This window comes from Sabethes cyaneus, chromosome 2 (genome assembly GCF_943734655.1).
Source record: "Sabethes cyaneus chromosome 2, idSabCyanKW18_F2, whole genome shotgun sequence".
NCBI classification, from domain to species: Eukaryota; Metazoa; Arthropoda; class Insecta; order Diptera; family Culicidae; genus Sabethes; species Sabethes cyaneus.
In genome coordinates this window covers 101,489,052-101,514,382 of record NC_071354.1, presented here as the reverse complement: position 1 = coordinate 101,514,382, position 25,331 = coordinate 101,489,052, and the positions used below count along the sequence as shown (strand labels likewise).

The 25,331-nt window shown below is 42.0% G+C and overlaps 1 protein-coding gene across 1 annotated transcript; it reads right to left on the bottom strand.

Moving 5' to 3' along the window:
* Positions 1-21,439: 21,439 nt before the first annotated feature.
* Positions 21,440-24,853, bottom strand: LOC128735775 (uncharacterized). Its single transcript, XM_053830263.1, has 2 exons — positions 24,780-24,853; positions 21,440-22,118 (listed from the first exon to the last, which is right to left on the bottom strand). The coding sequence occupies exons 1-2, from the start codon at positions 24,851-24,853 to the stop codon at positions 21,440-21,442; spliced, it is 753 nt and encodes a 250-aa protein (XP_053686238.1).
* Positions 24,854-25,331: the final 478 nt, after the last annotated feature.

The following is a 25,331-nucleotide window of genomic DNA, read 5'->3' as shown; positions in this document are numbered from 1 at the left end:
TTCTTGGTTTTGCGGATGACGTCGATATCATCGGAATCAACCGTAGAGCAGTAGAAGAGGCCTTTAGGCCCTTTAAAAGGGAAGCTGCGAGATTGGGACTTACCATTAATACCGCCAAAACGAAGTACATGGTTGCTGGTAGGGAACGTGGGAGCTCAAGTGGTGTTGGTGCCGAGGTGGAGTTAGATGGGGAACGATATGAAGTAGTGGAGGAATTTATATACCTTGGTACACTCGTGACATGTGACAACGATGTAAGCCGCGAAGTGAAACGACGAGTTGCAGCCGCGAATCGGGCTTTCGACGGATTACGTAGCCAGCTGAAGTCCCGTAGTTTGCAAATTCGCACAAAACTGGCGCTCTACAGAACACTAATCCTCCCGGTGGCCCTTTACGGACACGAATCATGGACGCTAAAGGAAGCTGATCGGCGAGTGCTTGGGGTTTTTGAGCGTAAAATTCTGCGATCTATACTTGGTGGCATAATGGAAAATGGAGTGTGGCGCAGACGCATGAATCACGAGCTGTACCAAGTATACAAATATGCTGATATAGTGACGGTAGTGCAATGTGGCAGGCTGCGGTGGGCTGGACACGTGGCCAGAATGCCCGATGAAAGAGTAGCCAAAACTATTTTCAGCAGAGAACCAGGAAGAGGCCGTAGACTCCGAGGCAGACCCCGCACCCGGTGGGTGTGTGCTGTCGAAGACGATGCACGTTCAGCTGGTGTTCGTGGGGATTGGAGAATGGCAGCCCAGGACCGACGGTACTGGAGGACTATAATTCGTTCGGCGCAGGATCGGTAACGGACCGTTGCCACTAAAGTAAAGTAAGTAAGATGACCTCCTTAACTTCGTCTATCGTTGGGACTGGCACCTCTTCCCCGTTTGTTGCACCGTCGAAATCGCTTTCCCCACCGCCATGGTTCTCCGCCTGGGCGTCATTCAGGTGTTCGTCGAAGTGCTGCTTCCACCTATCGGTCACCTCACGATCGTCCGTCAGAATACTGCCAGTCTTATCCCGACACATTTCGGCACAAAACCTTTGCGGGATCCGTTCAGTTTCTGGTAGAACTTTCGCGTTTCGTGAGAACGATGCAGCCGCTCCAACTCTGCATATTCCTGCTCTTCCAGCTAGCGCTTTTACTCCCGAAAGATTTGGTTTCGCTGCATCTTCTTCTGTTTGTGTCTTTCCACGTTCTGACGTGTGGCACTGCGCATCGTTGGGAAAACGAAATGTGTAACCGATTAAACACGCTAGGTCAGTACAAACAAATCGTGATTATGTGCATTGTGTGCATAAACAAATGATGTCATGTTGAGAATGACATTTGAACCATTTTTAATTTGCACGTCGTGCAAACCAGTGGGGTTCAAATTAAAGTGTTCAGATTAAAAATGGTCAAACGAACGGGGGTCCACGGTAGTCGGAATCCATTTTGACTACCCAAGAAACATTTTTGTTGTATATCAGCTTATTTTTTTTTTTTTTCCATGTGTGGACTCATTACTGCGACCAGTATAGTTGATCTATTGTAATATCGCCCGGGTGTTTGCTGTATGACCTGCACTGCATTTCTTTTTGCTATAATCGCTATTGAGTTAGCGATATGCTTATTAAATTTTATGCGTGCTTGCGTGTATTGGGGTTTACCCTTCCTTCAAAGCTTAATCTACTTTACCCACTTATTCCTCGCTGCCAGCACTATCCCATATTATAGCCGTCCCTGGCGAGGACTCATACGTACCTCTGACCAGTACACTTAACTATAGGAGGGACATTTGCACTGTTAAGAGTCTTCAGAGGGTAAATATAGAATTCAGCACGAAGGAAGGGTAAATGGAGGGGCCTGAGAATAAACCCATGCTAAAGTCACTTGACATCGATAATGGCTTGATTCTACTAAGATTCGAACCCACGACCACTATATCAGCTTATCAAGCGTTTATTCCATTGGTTTTAGCTATACAAGAGTTGAATAAGCTACTCTTAAACAAAGATGTTTATTGGGTATCTTCAAGATTTTTACATCGTCGGCATAAAGTAACCGACAGGCAGGTGGCAGAAGAGCTGATAGTTCATTTATAAGAAGAGAAAAGAGCAGTGGTGAAAGGTTACTCCTCTGTGGTACGCCAGAGATGTTGCAGAATTAGCCAGAAAACTCGAACCCGATCTGCACACTCAGCCTCCGGTGTACCATTGTAGCCACTTCTAGATAGGTGCAGAAACTCTCAGCTTCTCAAGCCGTGGTTTACTAAATCAAACGATGCTTTCAGGTCCGTGTACATTGCGACATTTTTCACTTGTTTAATCGTGTTGCGCAGGCAGAATGAGACGCAATCAACGACATTTGTAGAGACTGAACGTTTTGGAAAAAACTCATGCTGGTTCAGAGAAATATAGTGTTGATAGCTTACGTACAAAGCGTCGTTCACGATTATCTTGAGCATTTTAGAGCTGGAGCACAGCAATGTATTTCGTCGATAGTTTTCAACGTTGCGCTTATCACCCGTCTTGTGTATAGGGAACATAACTGAATTTTTCCATACGGTAGGGAACTTACACTGCTTTGAAGTATTGAACGATACTGAAAGAGGTCTCGAGAGAGGTTTTGTATTACTAGTTCGAAATAATTCATATAAGAATGCAACTCATTCACTAAAGTGTCTACTACTGATAGTTATACCGTCACCCGTGGATACTTGCTACGGCGGGGTTACTTGCAACAGTTCTGCGCATCATACTTTTGACAGCTCTAACGCATTTGTTTGTTTACATAACCATTTGTAATCGATGCCGTTTCGAAAAAAAGACGTTTGGCTATTGTTTAGTTAAGTTCAATATATACGGCCGGTAAGTAATCCCAGTTTCACGACTTTAAGCTTTGGTTATGTTATGAACTTGGAGGAGAAATGATGAATTCGTATTAGTACTTCCAATATGGCGCGATTTGCAGCACTTGTAAAATAAATAATTATCGTAATACACAGTATATACTATGTACTAAGTAATTTTGAATCTGTAAGATGTTATTTTCTATTCTGCCATCTCCAGAACAGTTGAAAACTGTGAAAAATTTCACTTGCCTTCAAAAGGCAAGGCAAATCGGAGTCCTTATGCTGCATTTTCACCGGATATCTTTAAAAAAGCGATGACTGAAGTTGGGAAACAAAACATGACTTTAGTATCCCTGGTAGGGCTCTAGGGTACGAGAAGGCATTTTCAGCCTACTTCTAAATTAAAAAAAAAAGACTTAAGCTGAAGAAATAGAAGCAATACGTTAATAAACTCATTAAATACAGGTTTTTTACATTTGTTTTCTCTTTAATGCTGAAAAAACAATATTATAAACATGAAAACGAAGCAATAAAAGGGCTGCAAGGTTAACGGTATTTTATGTAGAGGAATGTCCCCGGCTGTGAAAAAGGTTTTGTGTTTTGGTCATTGCTTTTGATCGGATGATTTAATTTCGAATTTTTATTAAAGAATTTGAAAGATTGAAGACTTACGTATCTTTTTGCTAAAGATAGCATATATTTTTCGCTTGAAACAAAAAAATTATAGCGAAATTGAGAGGCAGAGTATTTTTTGGCCATAAAAAGTATCACCGGTTGTGAAACACTTCGGAAAATTCATAAAAAAATAAAATTAAAGAAGAAATATAAAATGAAAATAAAATACTGGAATCGTTTATTAACGGAAAACAATCTAAATTCGAAGTAAATAAATAGCGCATTAATCGGTTTGGCCATCTCTGAGAAACAGGCGATAATTATTACCTTGTCAAAACAGGTTTTTTAAGCATAACTTTTAAACTAATTGGTTGTTTTCAATTAAATTTTCTGAACAATTTAGTTTTAACAAGAGCTTTCATTTGATACTAAGATCGTTGAATTCGGTCATATAGTTCCGGACAAACCCGTGTCACGTAGTTTTCACATTTTTGCTTATAACTTTTAAACGAAACGTCGTATCACGAAGCAACTCAATAGTGATCTACTAGACAATAATACCTTTCAAACAAAAGTAATAGCGAACGATTCGGTTTAGCCATCTCTGAGAAACAGGCGATAGAAAAAATCATTACATACATACACACACACAGACATTGCTCAAATCATCGAACCCTATCGATTGGTATATGTGACTTGGCCCTCCGGGCCTCGGATCAATTTCGTGTTTTTCAACCAATTTTTAAACCTTTGTTATAGTATAACAAAGGTAAAAACACACTAGGAGCACAAGTGAATGCATAAAGCCTTTTGTAAAAATTACTTTGTTTTTGCAATACACAAAGAATTAGGGTAATTGATCTTGAATGGACCTATTTAGCGCTTTTTAATACCACCACTCGCACTCCTGCTTAATTTACTCGTCATTTATAAATAATATGTGGTGATGTAACTATTTGTTGGAAAGTACCACCTTTTTTCTACATTATCAGTACTTTAAAAATGTATAATTGATGAAACTTTTATTAAATATATCGTTTTTTGCCAAAGCCTTTTTTTGATCTTGAATGGACCCAACATGATCTTGAATTGGACCTATTTTTGATTTTGAAATGGACCTAAATTTGGATTGTCATAGTTTCTGCCATGTAAATGAACAAAATAATAACAAAGAATTTTTTTTAATAGTACAACTACACTACTGTTATTTATTAATAGGACACAAGGTTGAACAGCTTTTACCTTTCTTATACTCTGTTAGAAAGGTATGAAAGTCGGTTGAAAAATTTGAAATCAGTCACAGTCGCCGAGGGTCTTGTTTTTATGTCAGCCCAACAATTGAACAATGTTTTTATTTTTTAATGTTTCAGTGACTTGATATGCGTTATGTATGCATCTGTGTGTGACATTTGTATATTGGGAATTTATTATTACCTGTTGTTCAGATATGGTTGAAACGATTTCTACGTCATAAAAAAATTATGTCGCCTATTAATTTCAAAAATTTAAACCATTCATTAAAAATATGTAATATAACTTGTATTAAACGTAGTTTATCAAGTACAGTGGGGTTTGAGTTTTTATTTAGTGACTGCATATTTCGAAAGGTCAGACTTTTACTGACGTAGGACTACGTCTTACTGCAAAGTATCTAAAGGTTTGCGACAGTCCCTGTCGAACATTTTGAATACAAAACCGTTGCAATCGTGATAAATTCGTTAATTAGTGGTAATTATACAATTTTTGACACATTTATATGCAATTTTTTCAGTTAAAAAATGGTCTAGATTTTGCCACGGTTTCGATTTTGGCAACATAGGCGACACGCATCTGTTGTCAAATTCGAAATCATACTGTAAATGGTGCTTGAAAAAATTAGACTTGGTAATTCTACTAGGTTTAAAGGTAAGGTTAGATACTAGGTTTTATTTTTAAATGATAGTCGATGAAGAACTGTACCAGATAGAAAATAGGTGAACCTTCCTATTTTCTATTTGGTACAGTTGAATATTTTAGATCTCAGGGTCACTCAATTTCGGTGGACAAGGAGGTATTAATTTTGTCACAAGTTAGAGGGGAGAGGTGCTTAAAGAAAACTTTACATCCCCCAAGAAAAAAATCAGAGGGGTTGTGTATAAGATACGACCATGGATGACGTACTATAACGTTAGTCCGGTTGCATGATTTTGAATATTTTACTAAACTGATTTTTAATCTATCTGTCAATCGACCAAAAGGCGATGTGAAGTCAACCTGCTTACTTATCGGCGGAACATAAGGCCTTTGCAAAATATTTTTTAAGTTTTTGTCACCCCCCGTTTGGAAATTGGCTTGAAAAATCGAGGGGCTAAAAAAATTGTAGGATATGAGTATAAAATCAATTGTCCGTGGGCTCTACAGCCTGAAAAACTCGAAAAATGAGTGTACTTAACACTTCTAGCACGAAACAGAAATGGAAATTCGAATTCGGAGTTTCCGAAAATCGTCCAACAAAAATTCTCTCGTTTTTGTCTTCTTTTCGTACATTTTTGCATGGAAAATAATACCGTATCTATTAAAAGCAAGAACAGATTTGGTTTTCACGCTTAAACTTTAAATAAAAATGCTTAAAACCCATGTTTTTTGCTCGATAAAAAAATTCACTTTGTTCCCCCCCTTCAGTGGCCCAACACCGGAAGGACAAAAACTTTATAAAATATTTGTAATGGCCTAATTTTACTTTATTCTGAGCCTCATAATTATTTTAACTAAACTATTTAGAAAATTATCAAATACAATATTATTTTTTTGGGCATATCCAGTTCGAAAATGGTCCAGATATTGATCCAAATTTTATATTTTTTGCACCATATCATTATCCAGGCCTTTACCTAATTTCTAAATCCTCCATTGACGCACAGATGATTTTATTGCCAAACCGGGTAATTTTGTAGGAAGGTTGGGCATCACAAAGTTTCACGAGGGTGAGGAAGTTGGCGTTCTTAACCATCAGAGGTGGCTGCTTCTTTATACTCAGACGAGTCTGATTTTGTGACTACAGGATCCGGTTGAATTTTATTGGCCTTAGGGTTTTCGGTCAGCGCGCTAAAGGTGTTTTGAAGCTTTGGTATATGCTTGATTAACGTGTTTAAACTATTTCTCATCTGAGTTTTGTCAAAACTTAAACTTACAGCAAAACTTTTTGCTGTATTTATATGGAAAATACAGTACGTTATTTGTCCATGAAAAAAATTTTTGAGTCCAACCATTTTTACGATGTTGCTCGTAGATAGTTAAGCAGGGATAACCACTTTAAATAGAGTTTGGAATATTAGCTTCGTAACTCAATTCGAAGTTCCAGTTCTAGACTTTCCTATACAATAAAGCTATATATAAATCTTCAGAATTGTATTCTCAAATAACTTGTTTCATTCTTCTGTGTATTACTTTTAATGATACAAGAATTGTCCCGTTTAGCATAATTTGGGATTTTTTTTACATAGGGCGAACAAATTGGGAAAATTTTACTCTACTTATATAGATTACTTATATAGATTATATAGATTACACTTTTGCTTCGTGCTAAAACAAATACGTAAAATCCAATTGAAAAATTGAAGTGTAACTGGTTTTGTGCTAAATGCAAATGAAGCAAAAATAACTCTTTTTTAAGGGGCATAGTACCTTTTACACCATATTTTTTGCCTAATTTCAAATAATTTTTTCTCGATAACGTGAAAGGCAAATTGAATCGGGTTTTTTGCATTCGAAACATTGCATTTTATACTAATATTTGCAATTTTGTTTTCATAAGGGAACCTCTTCCCATTGCCCCTACGGCTCCTTGAAGATAGTCGTTCAAAAAAACCATGAATGGCGGTACCAAGGATTGGCGATGGGGGGCTTATCCGAATTGAAAAATTCCAAAACGACATGAAAGTACATTAAATTATCTCGTGTTTGATCTATCCTATTTTAGAATTCGAACACATAACAAATGGCGGACATTGAAACATAAAAGTATGGTTTTTAAGCGAAAAAACTGACTTTAAACATTTCTAAAAAATACAAAAATTACAATATCAAGAAAAGGATGGGTCAAACACTAGATAATTTTGTTGGCTTTCAAATAAAAAAAGAATCATGGGAATTGCTTGAGCCGTTCTTGAGATATTTATGGTACTGACTTTCAAAACCTGGTTTCGCGAAAAACGGCGTTGAAGTTTTTACTCGTTGTTTAATCGCTCCAGACATGCGCGGTACAAATAGCTGTAACTTTGTCAATATTTGGAATTCATGCAAACGACTTCAAACACATATGGTTTAAATGTTAATCTTTCGAAATAATCAATAAAAAAATTTAGGTTTTAAAAAATTGAAAAGGTACTATGCCCCCTTAACAGAAGGCAGTAAGTATCCCTCTTATCTTTTGATCCATCTTATCTTTTAATCAATGATGGTTAAAATTTTTGTACAATACTGATTTTGTACAAATTAAGTTTATATTATTTTAAGCATAAAATGACATATGTTAGCTAACTAATTAGGAAGACTTTTTAGTTTCAAAACTAGAGGCTACAATGTACAAACACTATGAAGCAACTATGAAAAAGGATGAGTGATTTAGTTTTATCAATATAATTAAGTTTTTATTTAGGCTATAAATCAAGCCTACTTTCAATATCCCGTGCTTATAGATTAATTATTAACGTAGATACTATAGTGACAACAAGCAGTTTTATGGAATATAGAACGGCGTGTTCGTTGGTGGTAGGCAATGATAGCTACCGGCAGTGATGTCTCGGAGCGTAAAACTAGGTCCATTCTAAAATCAATACTAGGTCCATTCAAGATCAAAAAAGGGGGTTAACATTTTTAAGGAATTTGAAGATTTTACTGGTTTTACTGAACTTTTAAATACCTAAATTGAAATTACAAATATTTTAGCATCATTTTAAGAGCATTGTTTTATTTCAAACCAGAAGGGTTCCGGGTAGTAACAGTTTGAAAATACTCTATGGTGACTGCCAAAACGCTGAAAAACAGCTACTTTTAAATACGCGGCAATAAAGTGGTATTGGCTATAATTTTAATTTAATTTTAGTATATTTACGTTGTTAGCCTCTAACTGCTCAGCGGTTGGGGGAGGGGAAATGCAGATGGGGAATAGGGTGTGTAGGTCTCTGGGCTAAATTAATACACTCACGTAACTTCACTCGGGGACAGCAATAGCCGAAGCAAACCAATTTTCACGAATAACTGTAACCAAAGGGATAATCTTACCATGTACCGGGATGCTGCAAAGGATCAACCAAACAACCAGTCAGTCGTTCGAAGTGGAAACTAACAGACGAGGGCTGCCGACTCCGTTTGAGTCCGATTCGCGAATAGCAATAGAATTTATACTCTAGGATAATGTTCAGTGAAGTTGAAAAGAATATGTTTAACGTCTACCTTGCCATTTTATTTTTCCCTGGCCCTACAATGATTATGCTTAGCCTAGATTACTTGCGCGCTTTTCATGTTGCTGGTGTATACTTTCAAGGCTTTCCTCGTTCCTTCGGTCCGTTGTTGAACTGGGCGTTTCACCATCCCCGGCATAGAGCGTGCCAGTATGGTTAGCCTCGCCCTGGCTAGTGGGATGATTCTGGCGTGGACTGGCTTCAACCGCCCCGCAACGTAGTATCGATCTCCGGTATTGCTGGCTTTTGGAAGCAACCGGTATGTGCTGATGGTGGACGAAGTCGATCGTCACCGTCACGGATGAAGGCCGTTTAGACGCTCCGATATCTGTGAAGACCAGAATAGAGAATAAAAGGCCCCTCAAGGACCTATTCGAGGGGATTAGCTATCATATCACTTCAGCATTAAATTTAGCCTTCCGTACCACCAGCAACGTTTTTTTTGTAAACTTAATTCCTAATTTAAATTACCTTTTTGTTTCTACTATTTTTACTACTATTACTTTCACTTATTTGATTTGTTTTGATAACTTTGTATAGTTGTTTTTCTTCTTCACACCTTGCCTATAAGTTTTACAATCCGTCTTTTATATCACATATTAACAATACAGGCCATTTTATCTATCAACAATTACCTCTTTTACAATTTACACAAAACATTATACAGAAAGAGACAATATAAATTTTAAACAAAACTTTTCGTTTCGAACACCGCGCGCACTTCTAACTTCGGTTAGCTTCTGAGATCGAATACTCCCTAGTTATTTGAATAGAGCCTTTTTAAAGCTTCTGTCAGTTTGGAATCGGGCTTTCAAAAGCTTTCCGATTCCAAACAATAGGCCGTTTTTGGACAATTCCCTCGGTAGTGTCATCCTGTGGTATTGAATACCTTGGTTACATCTCCGACGTATCTGTGCGCGGCTATGTATGAGTGATCCGTCCGCCCGCAGGCTTGGATGGTTATCACCCATACTGTTGCGAGTCTTCGAGAGTGTATTAAGGAAGCTTACCACCGTGAGTTACCGTTCCGTCCGCAGACATGGAATGATATAACCCATACGGTCATTGTGTTCCATTTAGTCGAGCCGTCCCGCCTGAGTTACCGATCCGTCTATAAGACGTGGAGCGCTATAACCCACACAGATGACAGCTCGCCCAGCGATGGGTACTCGCTATCCACATCGGAGCAAACTTTCCTCTCGGAATCATCTCTCCGTCCGCAGACTTGGAGAGCTATCACTCCAACTGTCGACAGTTTGCTCGGGGGTGGACTTAGGAAGGGGCGTTTTCGAGCAGTTTGAAATAGCATTCTAAATTGGCGGAGACAATACAAAAACTTGTAACCATCGGTTACAACGTTCAGAAATGATTAAAGATAAACATAAAAGCTAAATACAGTACAAAGACTTGATAATTATATCCAAAAATTCTTATTTAAAAATAGGTCCATTCAAGATCAGAATTCGACTAGGTCCATTTCAAAATCATTTACCCTACCGGGTTTTTCCGATATTCATACAGATTTCCAGTGAAACAAACTGAATTTTGCATAAATCTGTCTCCCGTACTTTTGTACATCGCTCAGCTGTTTTACATAGGCGATCGCTCGCTTGTAAGCAAGTGGTCGTGGGGGCTTGCAAGATCTCGTGAATCAAAAATGAAACGCCCGTGTCACGTCAGTTCGTCAGTGGCGCTAGTTTAATAAACATATGAAAAATGATGGGTGTTTTTCAACCGGGGACAATCCCCTAAAAATTTGCTCAAATCAAAAACTGTCTCCTAATGCTCGGACTTGATAATTTGATCTATCAAAACTTGCATCAATGGAAGAAAAAAAATCCTGGAACAGTTTAAAACTCCAGCTCTAATTTTATGAGTCCAATCTTTGCAGGTTTGCTATACATAGAGTCATAGAGGACAAGTTAGCAATCCCAAGTTGAATGAAGCTTCATTAATTGTAAAGCTGCATGAAACAAACAGCGAAAAAGCACACAACTTTAAGCAACAATTATATGTACGATAGCTTAATAGCTTTTTTGCTAGTCATCTTTCAATGCGCCTAACGGTAGGCCAGCTAGCTATAAAGCTTCGGTTAAGTTGTATCGATACTTTTTAGAACAGTGAAAACATATGTTTAACCCTCTAACTGGAAAGACCGTGGGTTCGGTACCAGATAAGAGTATACTTGTTACAAGCTTGCGAAAAATGTACTTAAAAGAAGTGGCAAAAATTTTTTAAAAAAATCACAATATTTTTCTTTCAGATTTCGATTATACGGACTTTTCCGCTTAATTTGATACTATGTTTGTGATGATCCGACCAGGGTATGAAATAGGGAAGGCAAACGAGAAAGCGACCAACATAGCTTTTGCCAGCCCAAGCTCCATCCTAGCGCCCCCACGCGACCGTACCCGGTAATACTCTATTGAGTAGGTAAGCTAGGAGGTGCGATTCCCAACAAACATTTTTGTTTAAGAATAGCTTATTCAACTATTAAACTGCTAATTCCCGTGGAACAAGTGCTTAATAAACTATAACACAACAAAAATGTTACTTGGGTTCCGCGTAGTTCCCAGATGGAGACGGCTGAGCCACACGGCCTTGGTAGCAGGTAAGTATAATATGTTATTTTAATTGTTTGTTTCGTTTTAACTCATCAACTTCTACTGTACAATTAAGATTTTAGCCGTAACAAGTTTAAATAATCGACATGGATCTCAAAGGAAAACTTAAATTAATTATTGGATATTAGATGCACTGATGGAAGCTCAATTGACGCAATTATATTTTTACTCTAAGGATTGCTGATGAGTTTGTTCTATTTTTGTATATATATACTCCATATATACTATTGTGTATTGTGTTGCCAATTTAATTTTGTATATTTTTCCAGAGTATGCTGTGCTATATATGAAATTTTATTTATTATTTTACATTTTACACTTTTATTTTAATTTCATTCACTTCATTATTATTTATTTTACATGACTAAATATTAATTTATCTATTGATGATGTTTAAGAGATCAGGGATGTTAAACGAATGGAGGGCTGGAGGACGGACGTATGTGATCTGCCTGAATCACCTGGGAGATACCCCCACCTCTAAAGGGCCGATAGGAGTTTAACACACCTTTCCCCTTTTTCCCCATCACGCATGTTCAATTTGTACGGCGAAATCGTTGATCAAGTAACCGGATGTTTACGTTGGAAGGAATTCTTATCTATCCGTGAAATGTGCGTAAATGTGCTTCTGCTTACGAGTCCACCCAACCCTTTTTGGCCCTTCTTACAACATATACGTGAAAGCAGCTCGGAGAACAATTTCGATTCTACAGTCATTCGTCTTGCATACATAGGTAAATCCTTGAACATACATACATACATACAAGTTTGTGATGATCCGACCACGGGAAATAGATCAAAAACATGATGACCGTGACGGATGATGATAATCGTACACCGAGAACCGCGGTAGCATCTGTCACGTATACGGCTGTCAGTTGAAGAGCCCCACTGGTAACAACACAGGACATCAAATTGGACTAGGTTAAATGTTCAAACCATAAAATCGTTTGAAGAAGAGGGGTGGTTTTGCACTCTGGCGTACTTCCCAAGCACGGATATCAAATTGGTATAGGTTTAAACGTTGTAAAGAATTTTCGACCTGTTGAAACAGGGGGGTTTTGTTACTTTTTTTTTGTAAAAGGAAACCACTCAAAACAGATAGTGTGTTTAACTGTCGTCCCTGCATGTGAAGCGAGATAATCATGAAGGCCGCCTTAGAATTCTGCAGGCCTTCTCCAGAAATCTTCCGCAATTCGTTGTTCCAACTGCGTAAATGTATTTTTTCACTAGACACCGCAAACGCGAAGTTGTCGTCGTCAGTAACCGCTAGTAGCCTAGTAGCCACCCCGGCTCATGCTGTTTCAAAGAGGCGTCTCGATTCAACTCGATCTTGGGTCATTCGTCGCCAATTTCCTAGTCATCTAAGAAGTCACAAATCACTTTCGACCTGGTCGGGCCAACCCCAGCAAACACCAACTCGTATTAATATTTTTTTGAAACGATGATTCTACAATTGATGAAGGGACGGTAAGGGAAAGTAATGAAGAAGGATTTTTTTCCGGGAATGAAGGGGAAGGGTGGAAAGGAAGGGGGGGGGGGGTAATAGGTAGCTATGCTTAACAAGTTGTCGTTGTGACTCCTATCTTTTGTCCAATGCTGGAAGGTGCATGGGTCGAACCAAGCTGTAATCAGAGATTATAACCGGATTTGAACCCACAACACCTGCCAGGGCGGGTCGCTCACTGGTACCCGTGTACCTTTGAACCACGGCGTGGTACACGGGTACCAGTGAGCGACACGCCCTGGCAGGTGTTGTGGGTTCAAATCCGGTTATAATCTCTGATTACAGCTTGGTTCGACCCATGCACCTTCCAGCATGGGTCCTGTTTTTATACAACAGACTTCGCAGCCAGCTCACAGACTAACAGACGTAACACTGAAGCCTCATTCCATCGCCAATAGAAACGATCATTTCAAATTTTCACTTAAGTCTTTTTTTTTTTTTTTTTTTTATGTGAGGAAACGCTCTATGCCAGGCACACTGATGATGTATGTGGCACAGTGTGGGACTCTAACCCACTAAAAACCTCACGGGCGTCTGACATTAACCCCCCCCGGAACTACCGTTAAGTATTACTTCGGGGGGAGGCTGTGTTTGTAAACTGCTCCGTACACCTGTCGAGACGTGAACCGATCCGGAGATGGCGACTTTCATAACGTCCACTCCTTCACAGCCACCCTCTCAGGGTTCTGCCATTCTTGATGCTACTCCTGCTCCTTCACCGTCCACTTTCCTTGCACCTGTCGAGACGTGTACCGATCCAGAGATGGCGACCATCATGACTTCCATCTCCTCACGGCCACCCTCGCAGGGTTTCTTATTGGGCTCAGCACTACTCAGTTGAGTTCGCCACTGCACTTCCACTTCGCCTATCGAGACGTGAACCGATCCGCCCTCGTAATGTTTCTGTCCAAGCTTGGTTTGCTCCGTCCCGCTCGTTACTCCACCGATGCGTCTGTCGAGACAATGCTAATCGGGATGCATAATTCGCTGATCGTTTCTTCACTGTCGTTGCAGTTGCAACCTACTCTGTACGCTCTGCCTGTGCACTGCTCCGTACACCTGTCGAGACGTGCACCGATGCTGGGACGGCGACCAACTTAACGTCCATCCCTTCACGGCCACCCTCGCAGGATTTCTTTCCGTGAGTGTTGTTATTTTGTCAACTTTCACTCTGCTATCGTCGACTCGAGTAGTCCCCGGCGGTGAAGCTACCCTACTCCGACGAGAAGTTCCCCGGCGGTGAAACATTCCCCGAGACCGATTACATGAGACCTTTTTTTAAGGACTCGACTGTTGATCCTCGCGCCATTTTCGCTGCAGCGCCGACATGATTTGTGTGATGGTTCGGCTGATTATATTCCACGTGTGAATGTCGCGACACATTTTTTGGACTACATTATCTGGGCTGGAATCCTCACCGCTGGTGGCAAACATTTCGCTTCGCATTGCCCCGAATCGTGGGCAGACAAACACTACGTGCTCCGGTGTTTCTTCTACTTCAGCGCACTCCGGACAGAGAGGTGACTCTGCGTGACCGAATCTATGTAGGTACTTTCTGAAGCAACCGTGGCCTGACAAGAATTGAGTCAGGTGGAAGTCGACTTCCCCGTGTTTCCTGTTCATCCACGTGGACACATTCGGGATCAGCCGATGAGTCCATCTTCCATTGATTGCATTGTCCCATTCCACTTGCCACTTACGCAATGTATCTACCCGTGTTCGTTTTCGAGCTCCGCCGAGGCCTCTATTTCTGTAGCATTCTAGATCCTCCTCCAATACCAATCCAATGGGAATCATGCCGGCAATGACGCAGACCGCTTCCAGTGATATGGTGCGGTAGGCGCTCGCTACTCTCATGCTCATCAGTCTGTACGTACTATTCAAACGCGATAGATTTCTTTTCGTTCTTAATGCCGAGATCCATGCAGGGCTGCCATACCTAAGTATTGACGTGGTAACACTAGCCAGGATCCTCCTCTTACTACTATTTATCGCCGAATTGTTCGGCAAGATTCTGGGTAGCGCTGTGATCGCTTTTGCTGCCTTCTGACAGGCATAATCTACGTGGCTATTGAAATTTAGTCGGTCGTCGATGATCACGCCCAGCTGCTTCACGTCCCGCTTAGAGTCGATGATGCATTCTCCAACTATGATCTTTGCCTGCTGCACTGCCTTTCGGTTGCTAATCACTACCACCTCTGTTTTATGATGAGCTAATGCCAGCCTATTCTCTCCCATCCAATCTTCCACCATATGTATGGATTCCATGGCGAGTACCTCCACCTCTTCTCTTGATTCGCCAGTTACTACCAACGCCACATCATCAGCGAAGCCGACAATCTCCACACCCCTGGGGAGGTTCAGCTTCAATACTCCATCGTACATCGCGTTCCATAACGTCGGGCCAAGGATGGAGCCCTGGGGAACGCCTGCCGTGATTGTAATCCTTCTCTCCCCTCTGTCTGTTTCGTATATCAGAGTACGATTATGAAAGTAACTTTTCAAAATCCTGCAGAGATACACAGGAACCGTCATGCTAACCAGCGAACGGGCGATTGCTTCCCAGCTGGCGCTATTAAAAGCATTCCTCACGTCTAAAGTGACCACCGCACAATAGCGATTTCCTCTTCTTTGTTGTTTCTGGGCCTTTTCCGCGGCATCCACTACCATTCGTATGGCATCTATTGTGGACCGGCCTTTCCGGAAGCCGAACTGCTTGTTTGACAGGCCGTTCTCACTCTCCGTGTACTTGGTGAGTCTATTCAGGATTACTCTCTCTAGCAGCTTGCCAACCGTATCCAGTAGACATATAGGCCTATACGCTGAGGGATCGCCGGGGGGTTTACCCGGCTTCGGCAGCAACACCAGCTTCTGGCGCTTCCAGGTCTCAGGAAAGCTACCTTCGTCAACGCATTTCTGCAGTGTGGTCCTAAACATGTCTGGATTCTCCATGATTGCTACTTTCAAAGCCAGGTTCGGAATTCCGTCTGGACCTGGGGCTTTCTTTCCCTTCATGGCCTTCGCCAGCTCGATTAACTCCTCGTTGGTGATTCGAGCTTCCTCTACGTGCTCCGTCTCCTCGCCATACGGGGGGCTTGGCCAGAGTGTTATTTCATGTTGCGGAAACAACCCGTCGATAATGGCTTTCATCTTCTCCGGACACCTTTCGGGTGGTACAAAAGGACCTTTAATTTTTGACATGGCAACTCTGTAAGCATCTGCCCAAGGATTCGCGTTGGCGCTACGACAAAGTTCCTCAAAGCAAGATTTCTTGCTGAGCTTAATTGCTTTGTTAAGTGCGGTTCTTGCAGTCCTGTGCACTAGTATTCTTTCTTCTCTATCGGCCTCGTTGCGAGCCCGCTGACTTCTCCTTCTGGCACGAAGGCAATTTGGCCGTAGTTCGGCGATCGTCGTGTTCCACCAGTAGACTGGGCGGCGACCGTTCTTCGGTCTCTTTATCCTCGGCATAGTGGCTTCGCACGCTCGTGTTAATACTGCCGTCAGCACTTTCGTACTTAGGTTCGAAGGAATGCTTTGAAACCTGAGCGCTTCAACAAATACACCCTTGTTGAAGCACGCCGTTTTCCACCTCCGCTCGCTTATCTGTCCCCCATATGATTCCATCTGCGTCCCGTTTCCAATGCGGTACCAAATCGCTTGCCGGTCACTGTGGGTATATTCCTCGCACACTCTCCAGTTCGTAATCCTTGCCGCACCAGGGCTGCAGAAGGTGACATCAATGATGGACTCCCGGTCTTCCCTACGGTATGTGCTAGTAGTGCCTTCGTTTGCTATAACTACATTTAGCTTTGCTAGGGCCTCTAGCAGACTGCGACCCCTTGGATTGGTGAGGCGGCTTCCCCACTCAGCTGCCCAGGCGTTAAAGTCACCGGCGATAACAACTGGTCTCCGATCGACCAGCGCTTCCGTCAGCTGATCCAGCATCTGGTTAAACCGCTCTATTGTCCATCGTGGAGGCGCGTAGCAGCTGCAGATAAAAACACCGTTAATTCTAACGATCACGAAGCCTTCTTCTGCAGAATAGACTACTTGTAGAGGATATCTTCCCACCGTCCAAATTGCCGCCGTTTTCGCCTTGTCCGCTGCCCAATTCCCATCACCAGATGGGATTCGATATGGCTCCGAGATAATAGCTATGTCACTCAGTGCTTCCACCATGGACTGCAAGAGCAGTTGTTGTGCTGTATCGCAGTGATTCAGGTTTATTTGCGTCACCTGCACTATGATCTAGCAGCCGCCGCCTGTTTAGAGCCCGGACATCTCGGGCCTCCTGTCACGTGTTTATTGCCATCTTCATTTGGACAGATCAGGCATTTCGGTGGCTTCCTACAGTCATGAGCTTTATGACCATCTTCACCGCACCTTCTGCATAATTTGCTCCTATCAGGTCCTTTGCAATTTCTTGCAATGTGGCCGAACTCTTGGCACCTAAAGCATACTTCCGGCTGCTTTGAGATACTCAACGGACATACCGACCAGCCCACTTTGATTTTCCCAGTCTTCAGTGCCTTGTTGGCTGCTTCAATAGGAAGTTTTATCGTAGCTACTTGCGTTCCATAAGGTCCCTTTCTCATGCGGATGGTCATTCGGACATTCCCCAACTCGCATTGCTCCTTCAAGGCTAGTCTGGTTTCTTCCTCCGAAGTAACCTCGTCCAAATCCTTGCACTGGAGAGTCGCTTCCGGGCACAGAGCTCTCACTGCCACCGCGTCACCCATAGCTCTCTCAGTTAGCTCTTTGTAAGAGGAGCTACTAACTTGCGGGTCCTTTTTCAGCTCGAGGGTCATCTCGCCATTACGGGTGCGTCTAATTTTTTGCACATTTGCACCTAGCTCCTTGAGTTCCGGCTTTGTCCGCATGGCACGCAGAACCTCTTCGTACGAGTCACCGTTTGCTTTCACTATTAGCGCTTCGCCTTTATTCCTACCCTTAATGAACTTGCGTTGACCGGATCTACTTCTGTTGGTTTTTTCGTTTCCTTTGTTCCCGACGACTTGCCACGGAGCATGGCTGTCTTCTTCGGTGACCTCTTCGGTAGTCAGCTGTCTGCTAGTGCCTGGCGTCTCCTTAGGTTTCTTGGAGCCTCCTGGTCTTGCATCTCCTGGCGAAGGTCTTGGCCTCTTCGGCGTGGAGAGAGACCCGGATTCTGTCCCCTGGGGATTTCCTTTCGCCTTTCCTTTCACTACCGCCCGGTTCGGTATCGGTGGTGCTTCATTGGCGTTTGCCAACGCTTTTTCAGCCGTTTCCAGTTTCGTTCGCAGGCTCTGCTGTTCCTTATCGACAGCGTGAATAGCGGACTTTAATCTTATCGCCAGCTGCTTGATCTCCTTGTTCACGTAGTGTTTGTCTTTAACAAAGCCGTAGAGTTCTTCGGCAGCTTTCTTGGCCTCCTCTAGCTTCGATCTGCCATACGGTAGTCCTTGTTGCACGACCTGCAGATTGCTTTTACCAGTGGCCAGTACATGCTGTTCTCCTTGGGGATTCTCGCTCCTTTGGGCGTTTGCCATAGCAACCTCGGTTCGAGTTGGCGAACGCTGTAATTTCGCACTTCGGGCGAACGGGTCTTCCTCTCCTTTTTCTCCTACTTGTTGTGGTGTTTGTGGATCTGTCTCCATGCTGTTGGGTCCCAACTCTAGGCCGCTATCTCCGCTCGTACTTGTGTAGTCGCCTTTACGATCCCATGGTGATCTATGCAAGCAGGGAGGCCATGGCTAGGGACACTCCCCCCTATCCTTCATGGGGATAGGGACGTCAGCATCCTATCAGCGTTAGTCAGGAATATATCATCTGAGCCTACACCACCGCACTTGGACGTGAGTGACGAGCTTTGAACGTACCTAAAGGCCAGCCACGGTTTTAGTGGGACGGATGGCCGCTGTACCATTAGCCTACTCGCCGTTTCGGGAAGGTGTCACCCTTCCTTACCTAAGGTAGTAAAATAGCACAGCCGTCAGCCCTATAGCGTCTAATCCGATCGTTTTCCTGCCTTTCCAGTATACCATAATTAGGATCTTCCTGGAACCGATCCTAATGTGCCCTCGGCACTCCTGACCTGGCTTTTAGGTTTAAAGTCCTGAGCTCTAACAGGACACTACGACGTCTGCAGCTGGTTTATGGGACTTGAGCTATGCTTGCGTGTTTACACCACTGCACTACGCCACCCGTAGGCACTATGTGCCCCCCTCTCCCTGTTAGCACACAACCGAGGATGCAACCAAAGACTGGTATTCGGTCGACCCTAGGCCCGGTTGCGTCCCAGCCGGCCCCGCTTGGAGGTAGGGATGAGAGTTCCCGCTCCCATTGAATGGCTATATAGGGTCGTACAAAACCAAACTGGCTTTGATCGGCACCATAACCGCTGGGTTAGGGCGTTCACCGGCAAATTTCTAACAAATTTCGAACAAATTTTCTAACAAAATATCGTTTCATGGACACCCCTAAAACTTGGCAAAAACACTAGCATCACCTGGTGCACTCTTCGCGTTACGCCAGAGTAGATTGCTATAAATTAGTAATGCTATAAAATTACTTGTATATTATCTGACAACAGCGCCAGCGCAAGCGCGCGGCAGCGACTGTTCTTTGAGTCTTGGCTTAAGTGAAAATTTGAAATGATCGTTTCTATTGGCGATGGAATGCAGCTTCAGTGTTACGTCTGTTAGTCTGTGAGCTGGCTGCGAAGTCTGTTGTATAAAAACAGAAGGTCAAGTTTCGATAACGGTATGTAGCGCCTAGGCTTTGCTTTGCATGTGTAACTGTTATGCAAGCGACGAATGCACGATTGTATCCTTATCTATACCTATACAAATGGATTTCTGCCTGTCTGTCTCTATGTTCCTTATAGAATCGAAAACTACGTGAAAATTTGCATGTAGGGGTTTTTGGGGCCAGGGAAGGTTCTCTTGATGGCAAAAGACCCCTCCTCCCGCTAAGACGGGGGGTCTCATACAAATCTATGCCCATAAAAATGGATTTCTGTCTGCCCTATGTTCCTTATAGAATCGAAAACTATTGAACCGATCGTAGTGAAAATTTACATGTAGGGGTTTTCGGTTCCAGGAAAGGTTCTCATGATGGTTAGAGATCCCTCCCCCACTAAGAGGGGGGCTCCCATACAAATGAAATTTCTGCATAACTCGTGAACTAATCAAACAAATGGAACAAAATTTTGCATGTGGGTGTTTCTGGAGACAAGAATTTTTTCTATGGTGAATTGAAACCTATCCCTACTTTAGGAGGGGGCTCCTATACAAATGAAATACAAATTTCCTCATAACTCGAGAACTAATCAATCAAATGGAACCATATTTGACATGTGAGTGTTTTGGGAGGCATGAATTTTTTCTATGATGAATTAGGACCCCTCTCCTTTTTTAGGAGGGGGGCTCCCATACAAATGAAATACAAATTTCTTCATTACTCGAGAAGTAATCAAGCAAATGGAACCAAATTTGGCATGTGGGGGGCTTTGGAGGCAGGAATTTTTTTAATGATGGTTTGAGACCCCTCACCCCTGTGGTACGGGGTAAGTACACATAAAACAGAAATTTTTGCGTTACTCAAAAACTAATCGAACTCGAGAAATTTTAGACTTTTTCATAAAACATTAATCAATAACCAGACCACCATACTATCAATCAATAGTAACTATCAATAGTAACATTAGATAATTCAGCGCGAGACGGCCACAGCGTTGTCGGCGACCTGCCGTCGGAAGCGCCGTCCACTGCGGGGGCAGCCCCCCGTAGAGATCACATCTATGTAGGTTTATTTATTTTCCTAAATCTACTGATTTCTATTACTCTCCTTCAGTTGGGTCACCCCTGCGAAATGGTACTTTCTTCGAAAAAATTTTCCGTGAAATGGTACATCCCGCGTAAGGTTTTTCGTGAAATGGTATTCTGCGAAACTCTATATTCTGCGTTATGGTCAACCGAGAATTGGTGTTCCGCAAAATGGTATTCGGCGAAATGGTTTGTAATGATGGCGAATATTTAAATGCTATCCGCTTTATTTTATCAGGCTAAGCAATGGGGGGAGTTGTTTTCTACTTTACTGTGAGGAAAATTTGTATATTAAAACACCCATGAACTACTCAGAAACTTGCAAAACTCGAGATTGTGACAAAGGTCATCCGAGATTCACGATTTATGTACAACACAGTTTAATTTGTGGCAGTACGAAGATTGTCGGGTCAGCTAGTCATTTATAAATATTACTGGTTTCATACTGGTGTTTTAAACAGTCGACAATACTAGACATTCAATTGATTAATTAACGGCCGATGTTACAATTACAGCTAAGTGGTTTTTATTTCATAAATAACTATAAATACAACATAATTTCTAGTCTATCATTCCTGAATGTCTAGATACTAAGCTCCACGCGATGTAGTTAGAAACAACACATAAAGTAATCAGGTGCACATCTCGCAATGGACAACTGAATCCGCGGACAATTCCAGATTCGTTCGCAGCGGCATTTGGACTTGTATTTCCGGCGCTTGTAGCGTTGAAGCACGAAATCGGAAATGATATCATTTTCTTTCGTTTGATAATGCTTTTTAAAGGGTGCCGGCGAGGAAGGCGTGTGAATGTAGAACAACTCTGAGTCACCCGTTAGTGTAACTGATCCAGTGGCTCTTCTGCGGTGGGATGGCGCAGGAATCGCTGTTGTAGCAGGATTCGAGGATAGTTTCAATGGAGCGATGTTTATAATGTCATTATCGGTGAGATGATTACTGTACTGCAATTTGCCTTCCCTTGTGGATATGTTGCGAGCCGCTGAAGGATCCATAATTTGGAGCTTAATGATTTTACTGCTTTCAAGCTCGACCGGTGCCGTATCCGCTGTCGTTACTGCTTCGCTGGTGCTGATTGCGATTGATATCGGTGCATCTTCAAATGATCTTGGCGCGACCGGTTCCGTCGGGTGCTGCAACAAAGGTCGAATGTGCACTAGTGCAACTTCGACGTTGTCGCTGGTGGAACGACCCGATGCAACGCCAAGTATTTTAAACTGTGCGTAGCTTGGCTGAACCAGAATCAGGAGAAAAACTCTAATTGCAAGGTATCTGAAATGGAAATGACAAACGGAAGAAAGAGTAATTAGCATTGAACATGACAGGTTGGTTAACGTTGCGTTTCAATGATGTTGACTGTCAGACTGTACAGGTAATTTTGAATAGCGATTTAAAGGAATACACATTTAGACACTTAGATACACACTCTTAGACATTTTGTTTAATGCAACGAATTTTTGTATAGTTGTGTGCAAAATTGAATTTGTGGATCCGGTTCTGGTTATAAACGTTCCAATTCGCGTAAAATTGTTAAATAACAAAGATCTCAAGCCTTTTTATGATACATATCTCAAAAGGAACAGTCCTAAGCTGGAACTCGAAAACCCCGGCATGGGTACATTTGTATTCGGGTCAATTGAGGGTTAAGGCATAAAATAAGGAAGTGTGTAAATCACGGGTGAAATACGAAATGCTCACAATAAATCTTTGCAGCAGAATTACATGCATTTGTTTCATTCGTAATCGCATTGCGCTAAACTATCACAATGAATTCCTCGCCAATTGATATGTTTGAATCAGAAGTAATTAAAATATTAACGAAAAGTACACGACAGCCGCTGACAAACAGAAATTAATTTGTTCCCTGGTCGTGTTTTTTTTGCACCCACAGAATGCCATCTCGTAATTCAGTTTCTCTGGTTTCCAAGAGGAAATTGATGAAAATACGTGTCGACTGTCGAGTCATTCTGGCTCTCGTGCAGCAGAAATAAACTTTGCGTCTCCTGTGGTCGCAGTCTAAGTAGCATGCCAATTAGGTAGTAAGCAGAGCTCACTGGCGGAGAAAAATAGTACAGCAAGGTTGAGTGTGAAAAATGGGAAGCCGCTATTTCAACCCTATCAGTACATTAATCAAACGCTTAAATACCTTTTGGTGCCACAGTTGTTCGGGGAAAGCGATCAGTCGAGATGTATATTTTGGCGGTTTATTTATTCTAAGTAATTGATACTCAAGGAGGATTTCACAGGTATTTTAATCCGTCAATTTGTCATCTGCTGTCAAGCTAAGTGTTGCGTAGCACTTTTGTGGCATGGTTAAATAAATCGAGATAGCTTAGTAAACCAATGAGATGAGACATGTTTTTAAATAGAGGAATGAAGGAATACTCTTACTGTCACTAATTAAAATTTTTTTTTTTATTTCGAAGCAACTATTATAACCTATGGTACAAATATGGTGTTTATTGCTAATGACTCAGGATAAAACTGTGATAATTATTTTGAAGCGTCCTTCTTGCTTTAGTACGTTAGAATTACATACACTCACTGGAGTTGAAACGCTGAATTTTATGTTAAATAAAATTTTTACAAAATTCCGTCAAACATCGTTCCAATTCTTTATGGAAATCGAAATCTCATTATAGATCGAGGATTGAAAGTTAAATGCTGCTAGGTTAGAATTTTTGTCTCTCTTTTCATTTGACACGATTACAATGCATCAGCCAGTGAAAAGCGAAGCGATCGCTTCGGTGCTCCCTTCGAAGATGTATTATTTGTTTTCGTTTACTTACCCCAAGAAACATAACTGTTATTTTTTTATGTTACTGCTAAAGTTTGATTATATCGGATATGATTCCTTGAAAATAGTTTAATTTGAACTTTATAGAACATGAGACTTTGATCCATTTGATCTTTCTTTAGTGTGAAGTTTTTAAATAGAGAATGCTACAAGCTATTTTCAGGTATCCAGGAAAGTGGCATGTTATTTTGAATTTGGGAGTATTACGTCGTTGCCGTCAGCAGCATAGGGCCGGAGTGGCTCGTGCTATTTCGAGCAGTCGTCGCCATACAACTCGATCTTAAGTTATTCGTTGCCAATTTTCTAGTCGTTTCAGAAGTTGCAAATCACTTTCAACCCGGTCGACCGCGTTGAGCTCCTCTGTTTTTGGTGCCGGTGACGAGAACCGTTTAACCCGCCCAATATCGTCCGCAGCAACACGGATTCGGTGAGCAGCGCCATAACACAAGTTCATAAAGAACTGCTGGTCTTATAAATATTCTGTATGTTGTCAGCTTCGTACGACGGAGTATGCTTCTTGATCGTAGCGTTTTGCGAAGGATAAAGTAAGCCCGGTTTCCCGCTGGAATGCGCCGCTGCATCTCCTTACCAGTGTTGTTTTCCGCGATCACCAACGATTCTAAATACACTAACTCATCTACCACTTATAGTTCGTCTCTATCAACTTTTACCGTCCATGTAGAGCGCGCGATTGTCTCCATTGAGCTTTTTCCTTACAAGCCTCCAATACCGCAAAGTTCCTGGCTTTGATATCAAAGTTATCTGCATAGCCTAGGAGGAGCCTCCAGATTGAAGTTGAATAGCATGCAGGAGAAGCCGTCATTTTGTCTCAACCCTCGCCGTGTTTTGAAGGGACCTGACAGTCTCCCCAAGATTCGCACGAAATACATTACTCGATCCCATGTTGCTGGGACCAGCCACGTGTGTTTGTCCGGAAAACCGTGTTCGTGTATCATCTGACATAGCTGGTCTCAATCGATTGCATCGTAAACTGCTTTGAAGTCACTAAAGATGTGATTCCGTGGGTAGGCACGTTGTACTCGCGAATATATTTCTGCATATTTCCCTTTTTGTAGATGGGACAAACTACTTTTTTTATCCATTCCCTTGGTAGCTTCGGTGTACGAAAAACTTACGTATGCCAATAGCTCGGCATAGTTGTTGTAATTCTTCGCTCTGTAATTCTTGAGCTCTTCTTGAGCTCTGACATCTTTCTGGCACTTTTTACTCCTCAGAATCATGATTAAGTGTATGATATTTGGCCAAGTTCTCCCTAGTAGCAATGTGCAGTTATTTATTCCAAGTCATTTTTTCTATCTCTACCGCTTGTTGGCATTCCCCATCAAACCAATAGTTTCGTATACTCCGTGGATCTTCACCCAGTTTTATTCTGCCTCTAACTCCTCGGAAGAAGGTGCCCCATTCAGTGTTCGAGCGAAGTTCTCGGTGGATCATAGGTTATCAAGGTGCTTACTGTTCAACCAAGGAGGACAGCTTTGACATGTCTGGTATACGGTTAACCATTTTGAGTGCACATATTCTGCTACTAAGTGATGCTCAGAGTCAATATCGTAATCTCGCAGGGTACGCATGTTCGTGATGTTAGAGAAGAACCAACCAGCAATGGGAACGTGGTCAATTTGCTTCATTGTACGTACATATATGTAAGAACTCAAAGCTATTCCTCG

Bases quoted from the DNA above. Each gene is read 5' to 3' on its own strand.
- LOC128735775 (XM_053830263.1), bottom strand. From the start codon at position 24,853: ATGTCAGAGCTCAAGAAGAGCTCAAGAATTACAGAGCGAAGAATTACA. The intron at 22,119-24,779 runs GTAAGTTTTTCG...TTTCCATTTCAG, and splicing joins ATGCCGAGCTATTGGCATAC to ATACCTTGCAATTAGAGTTT.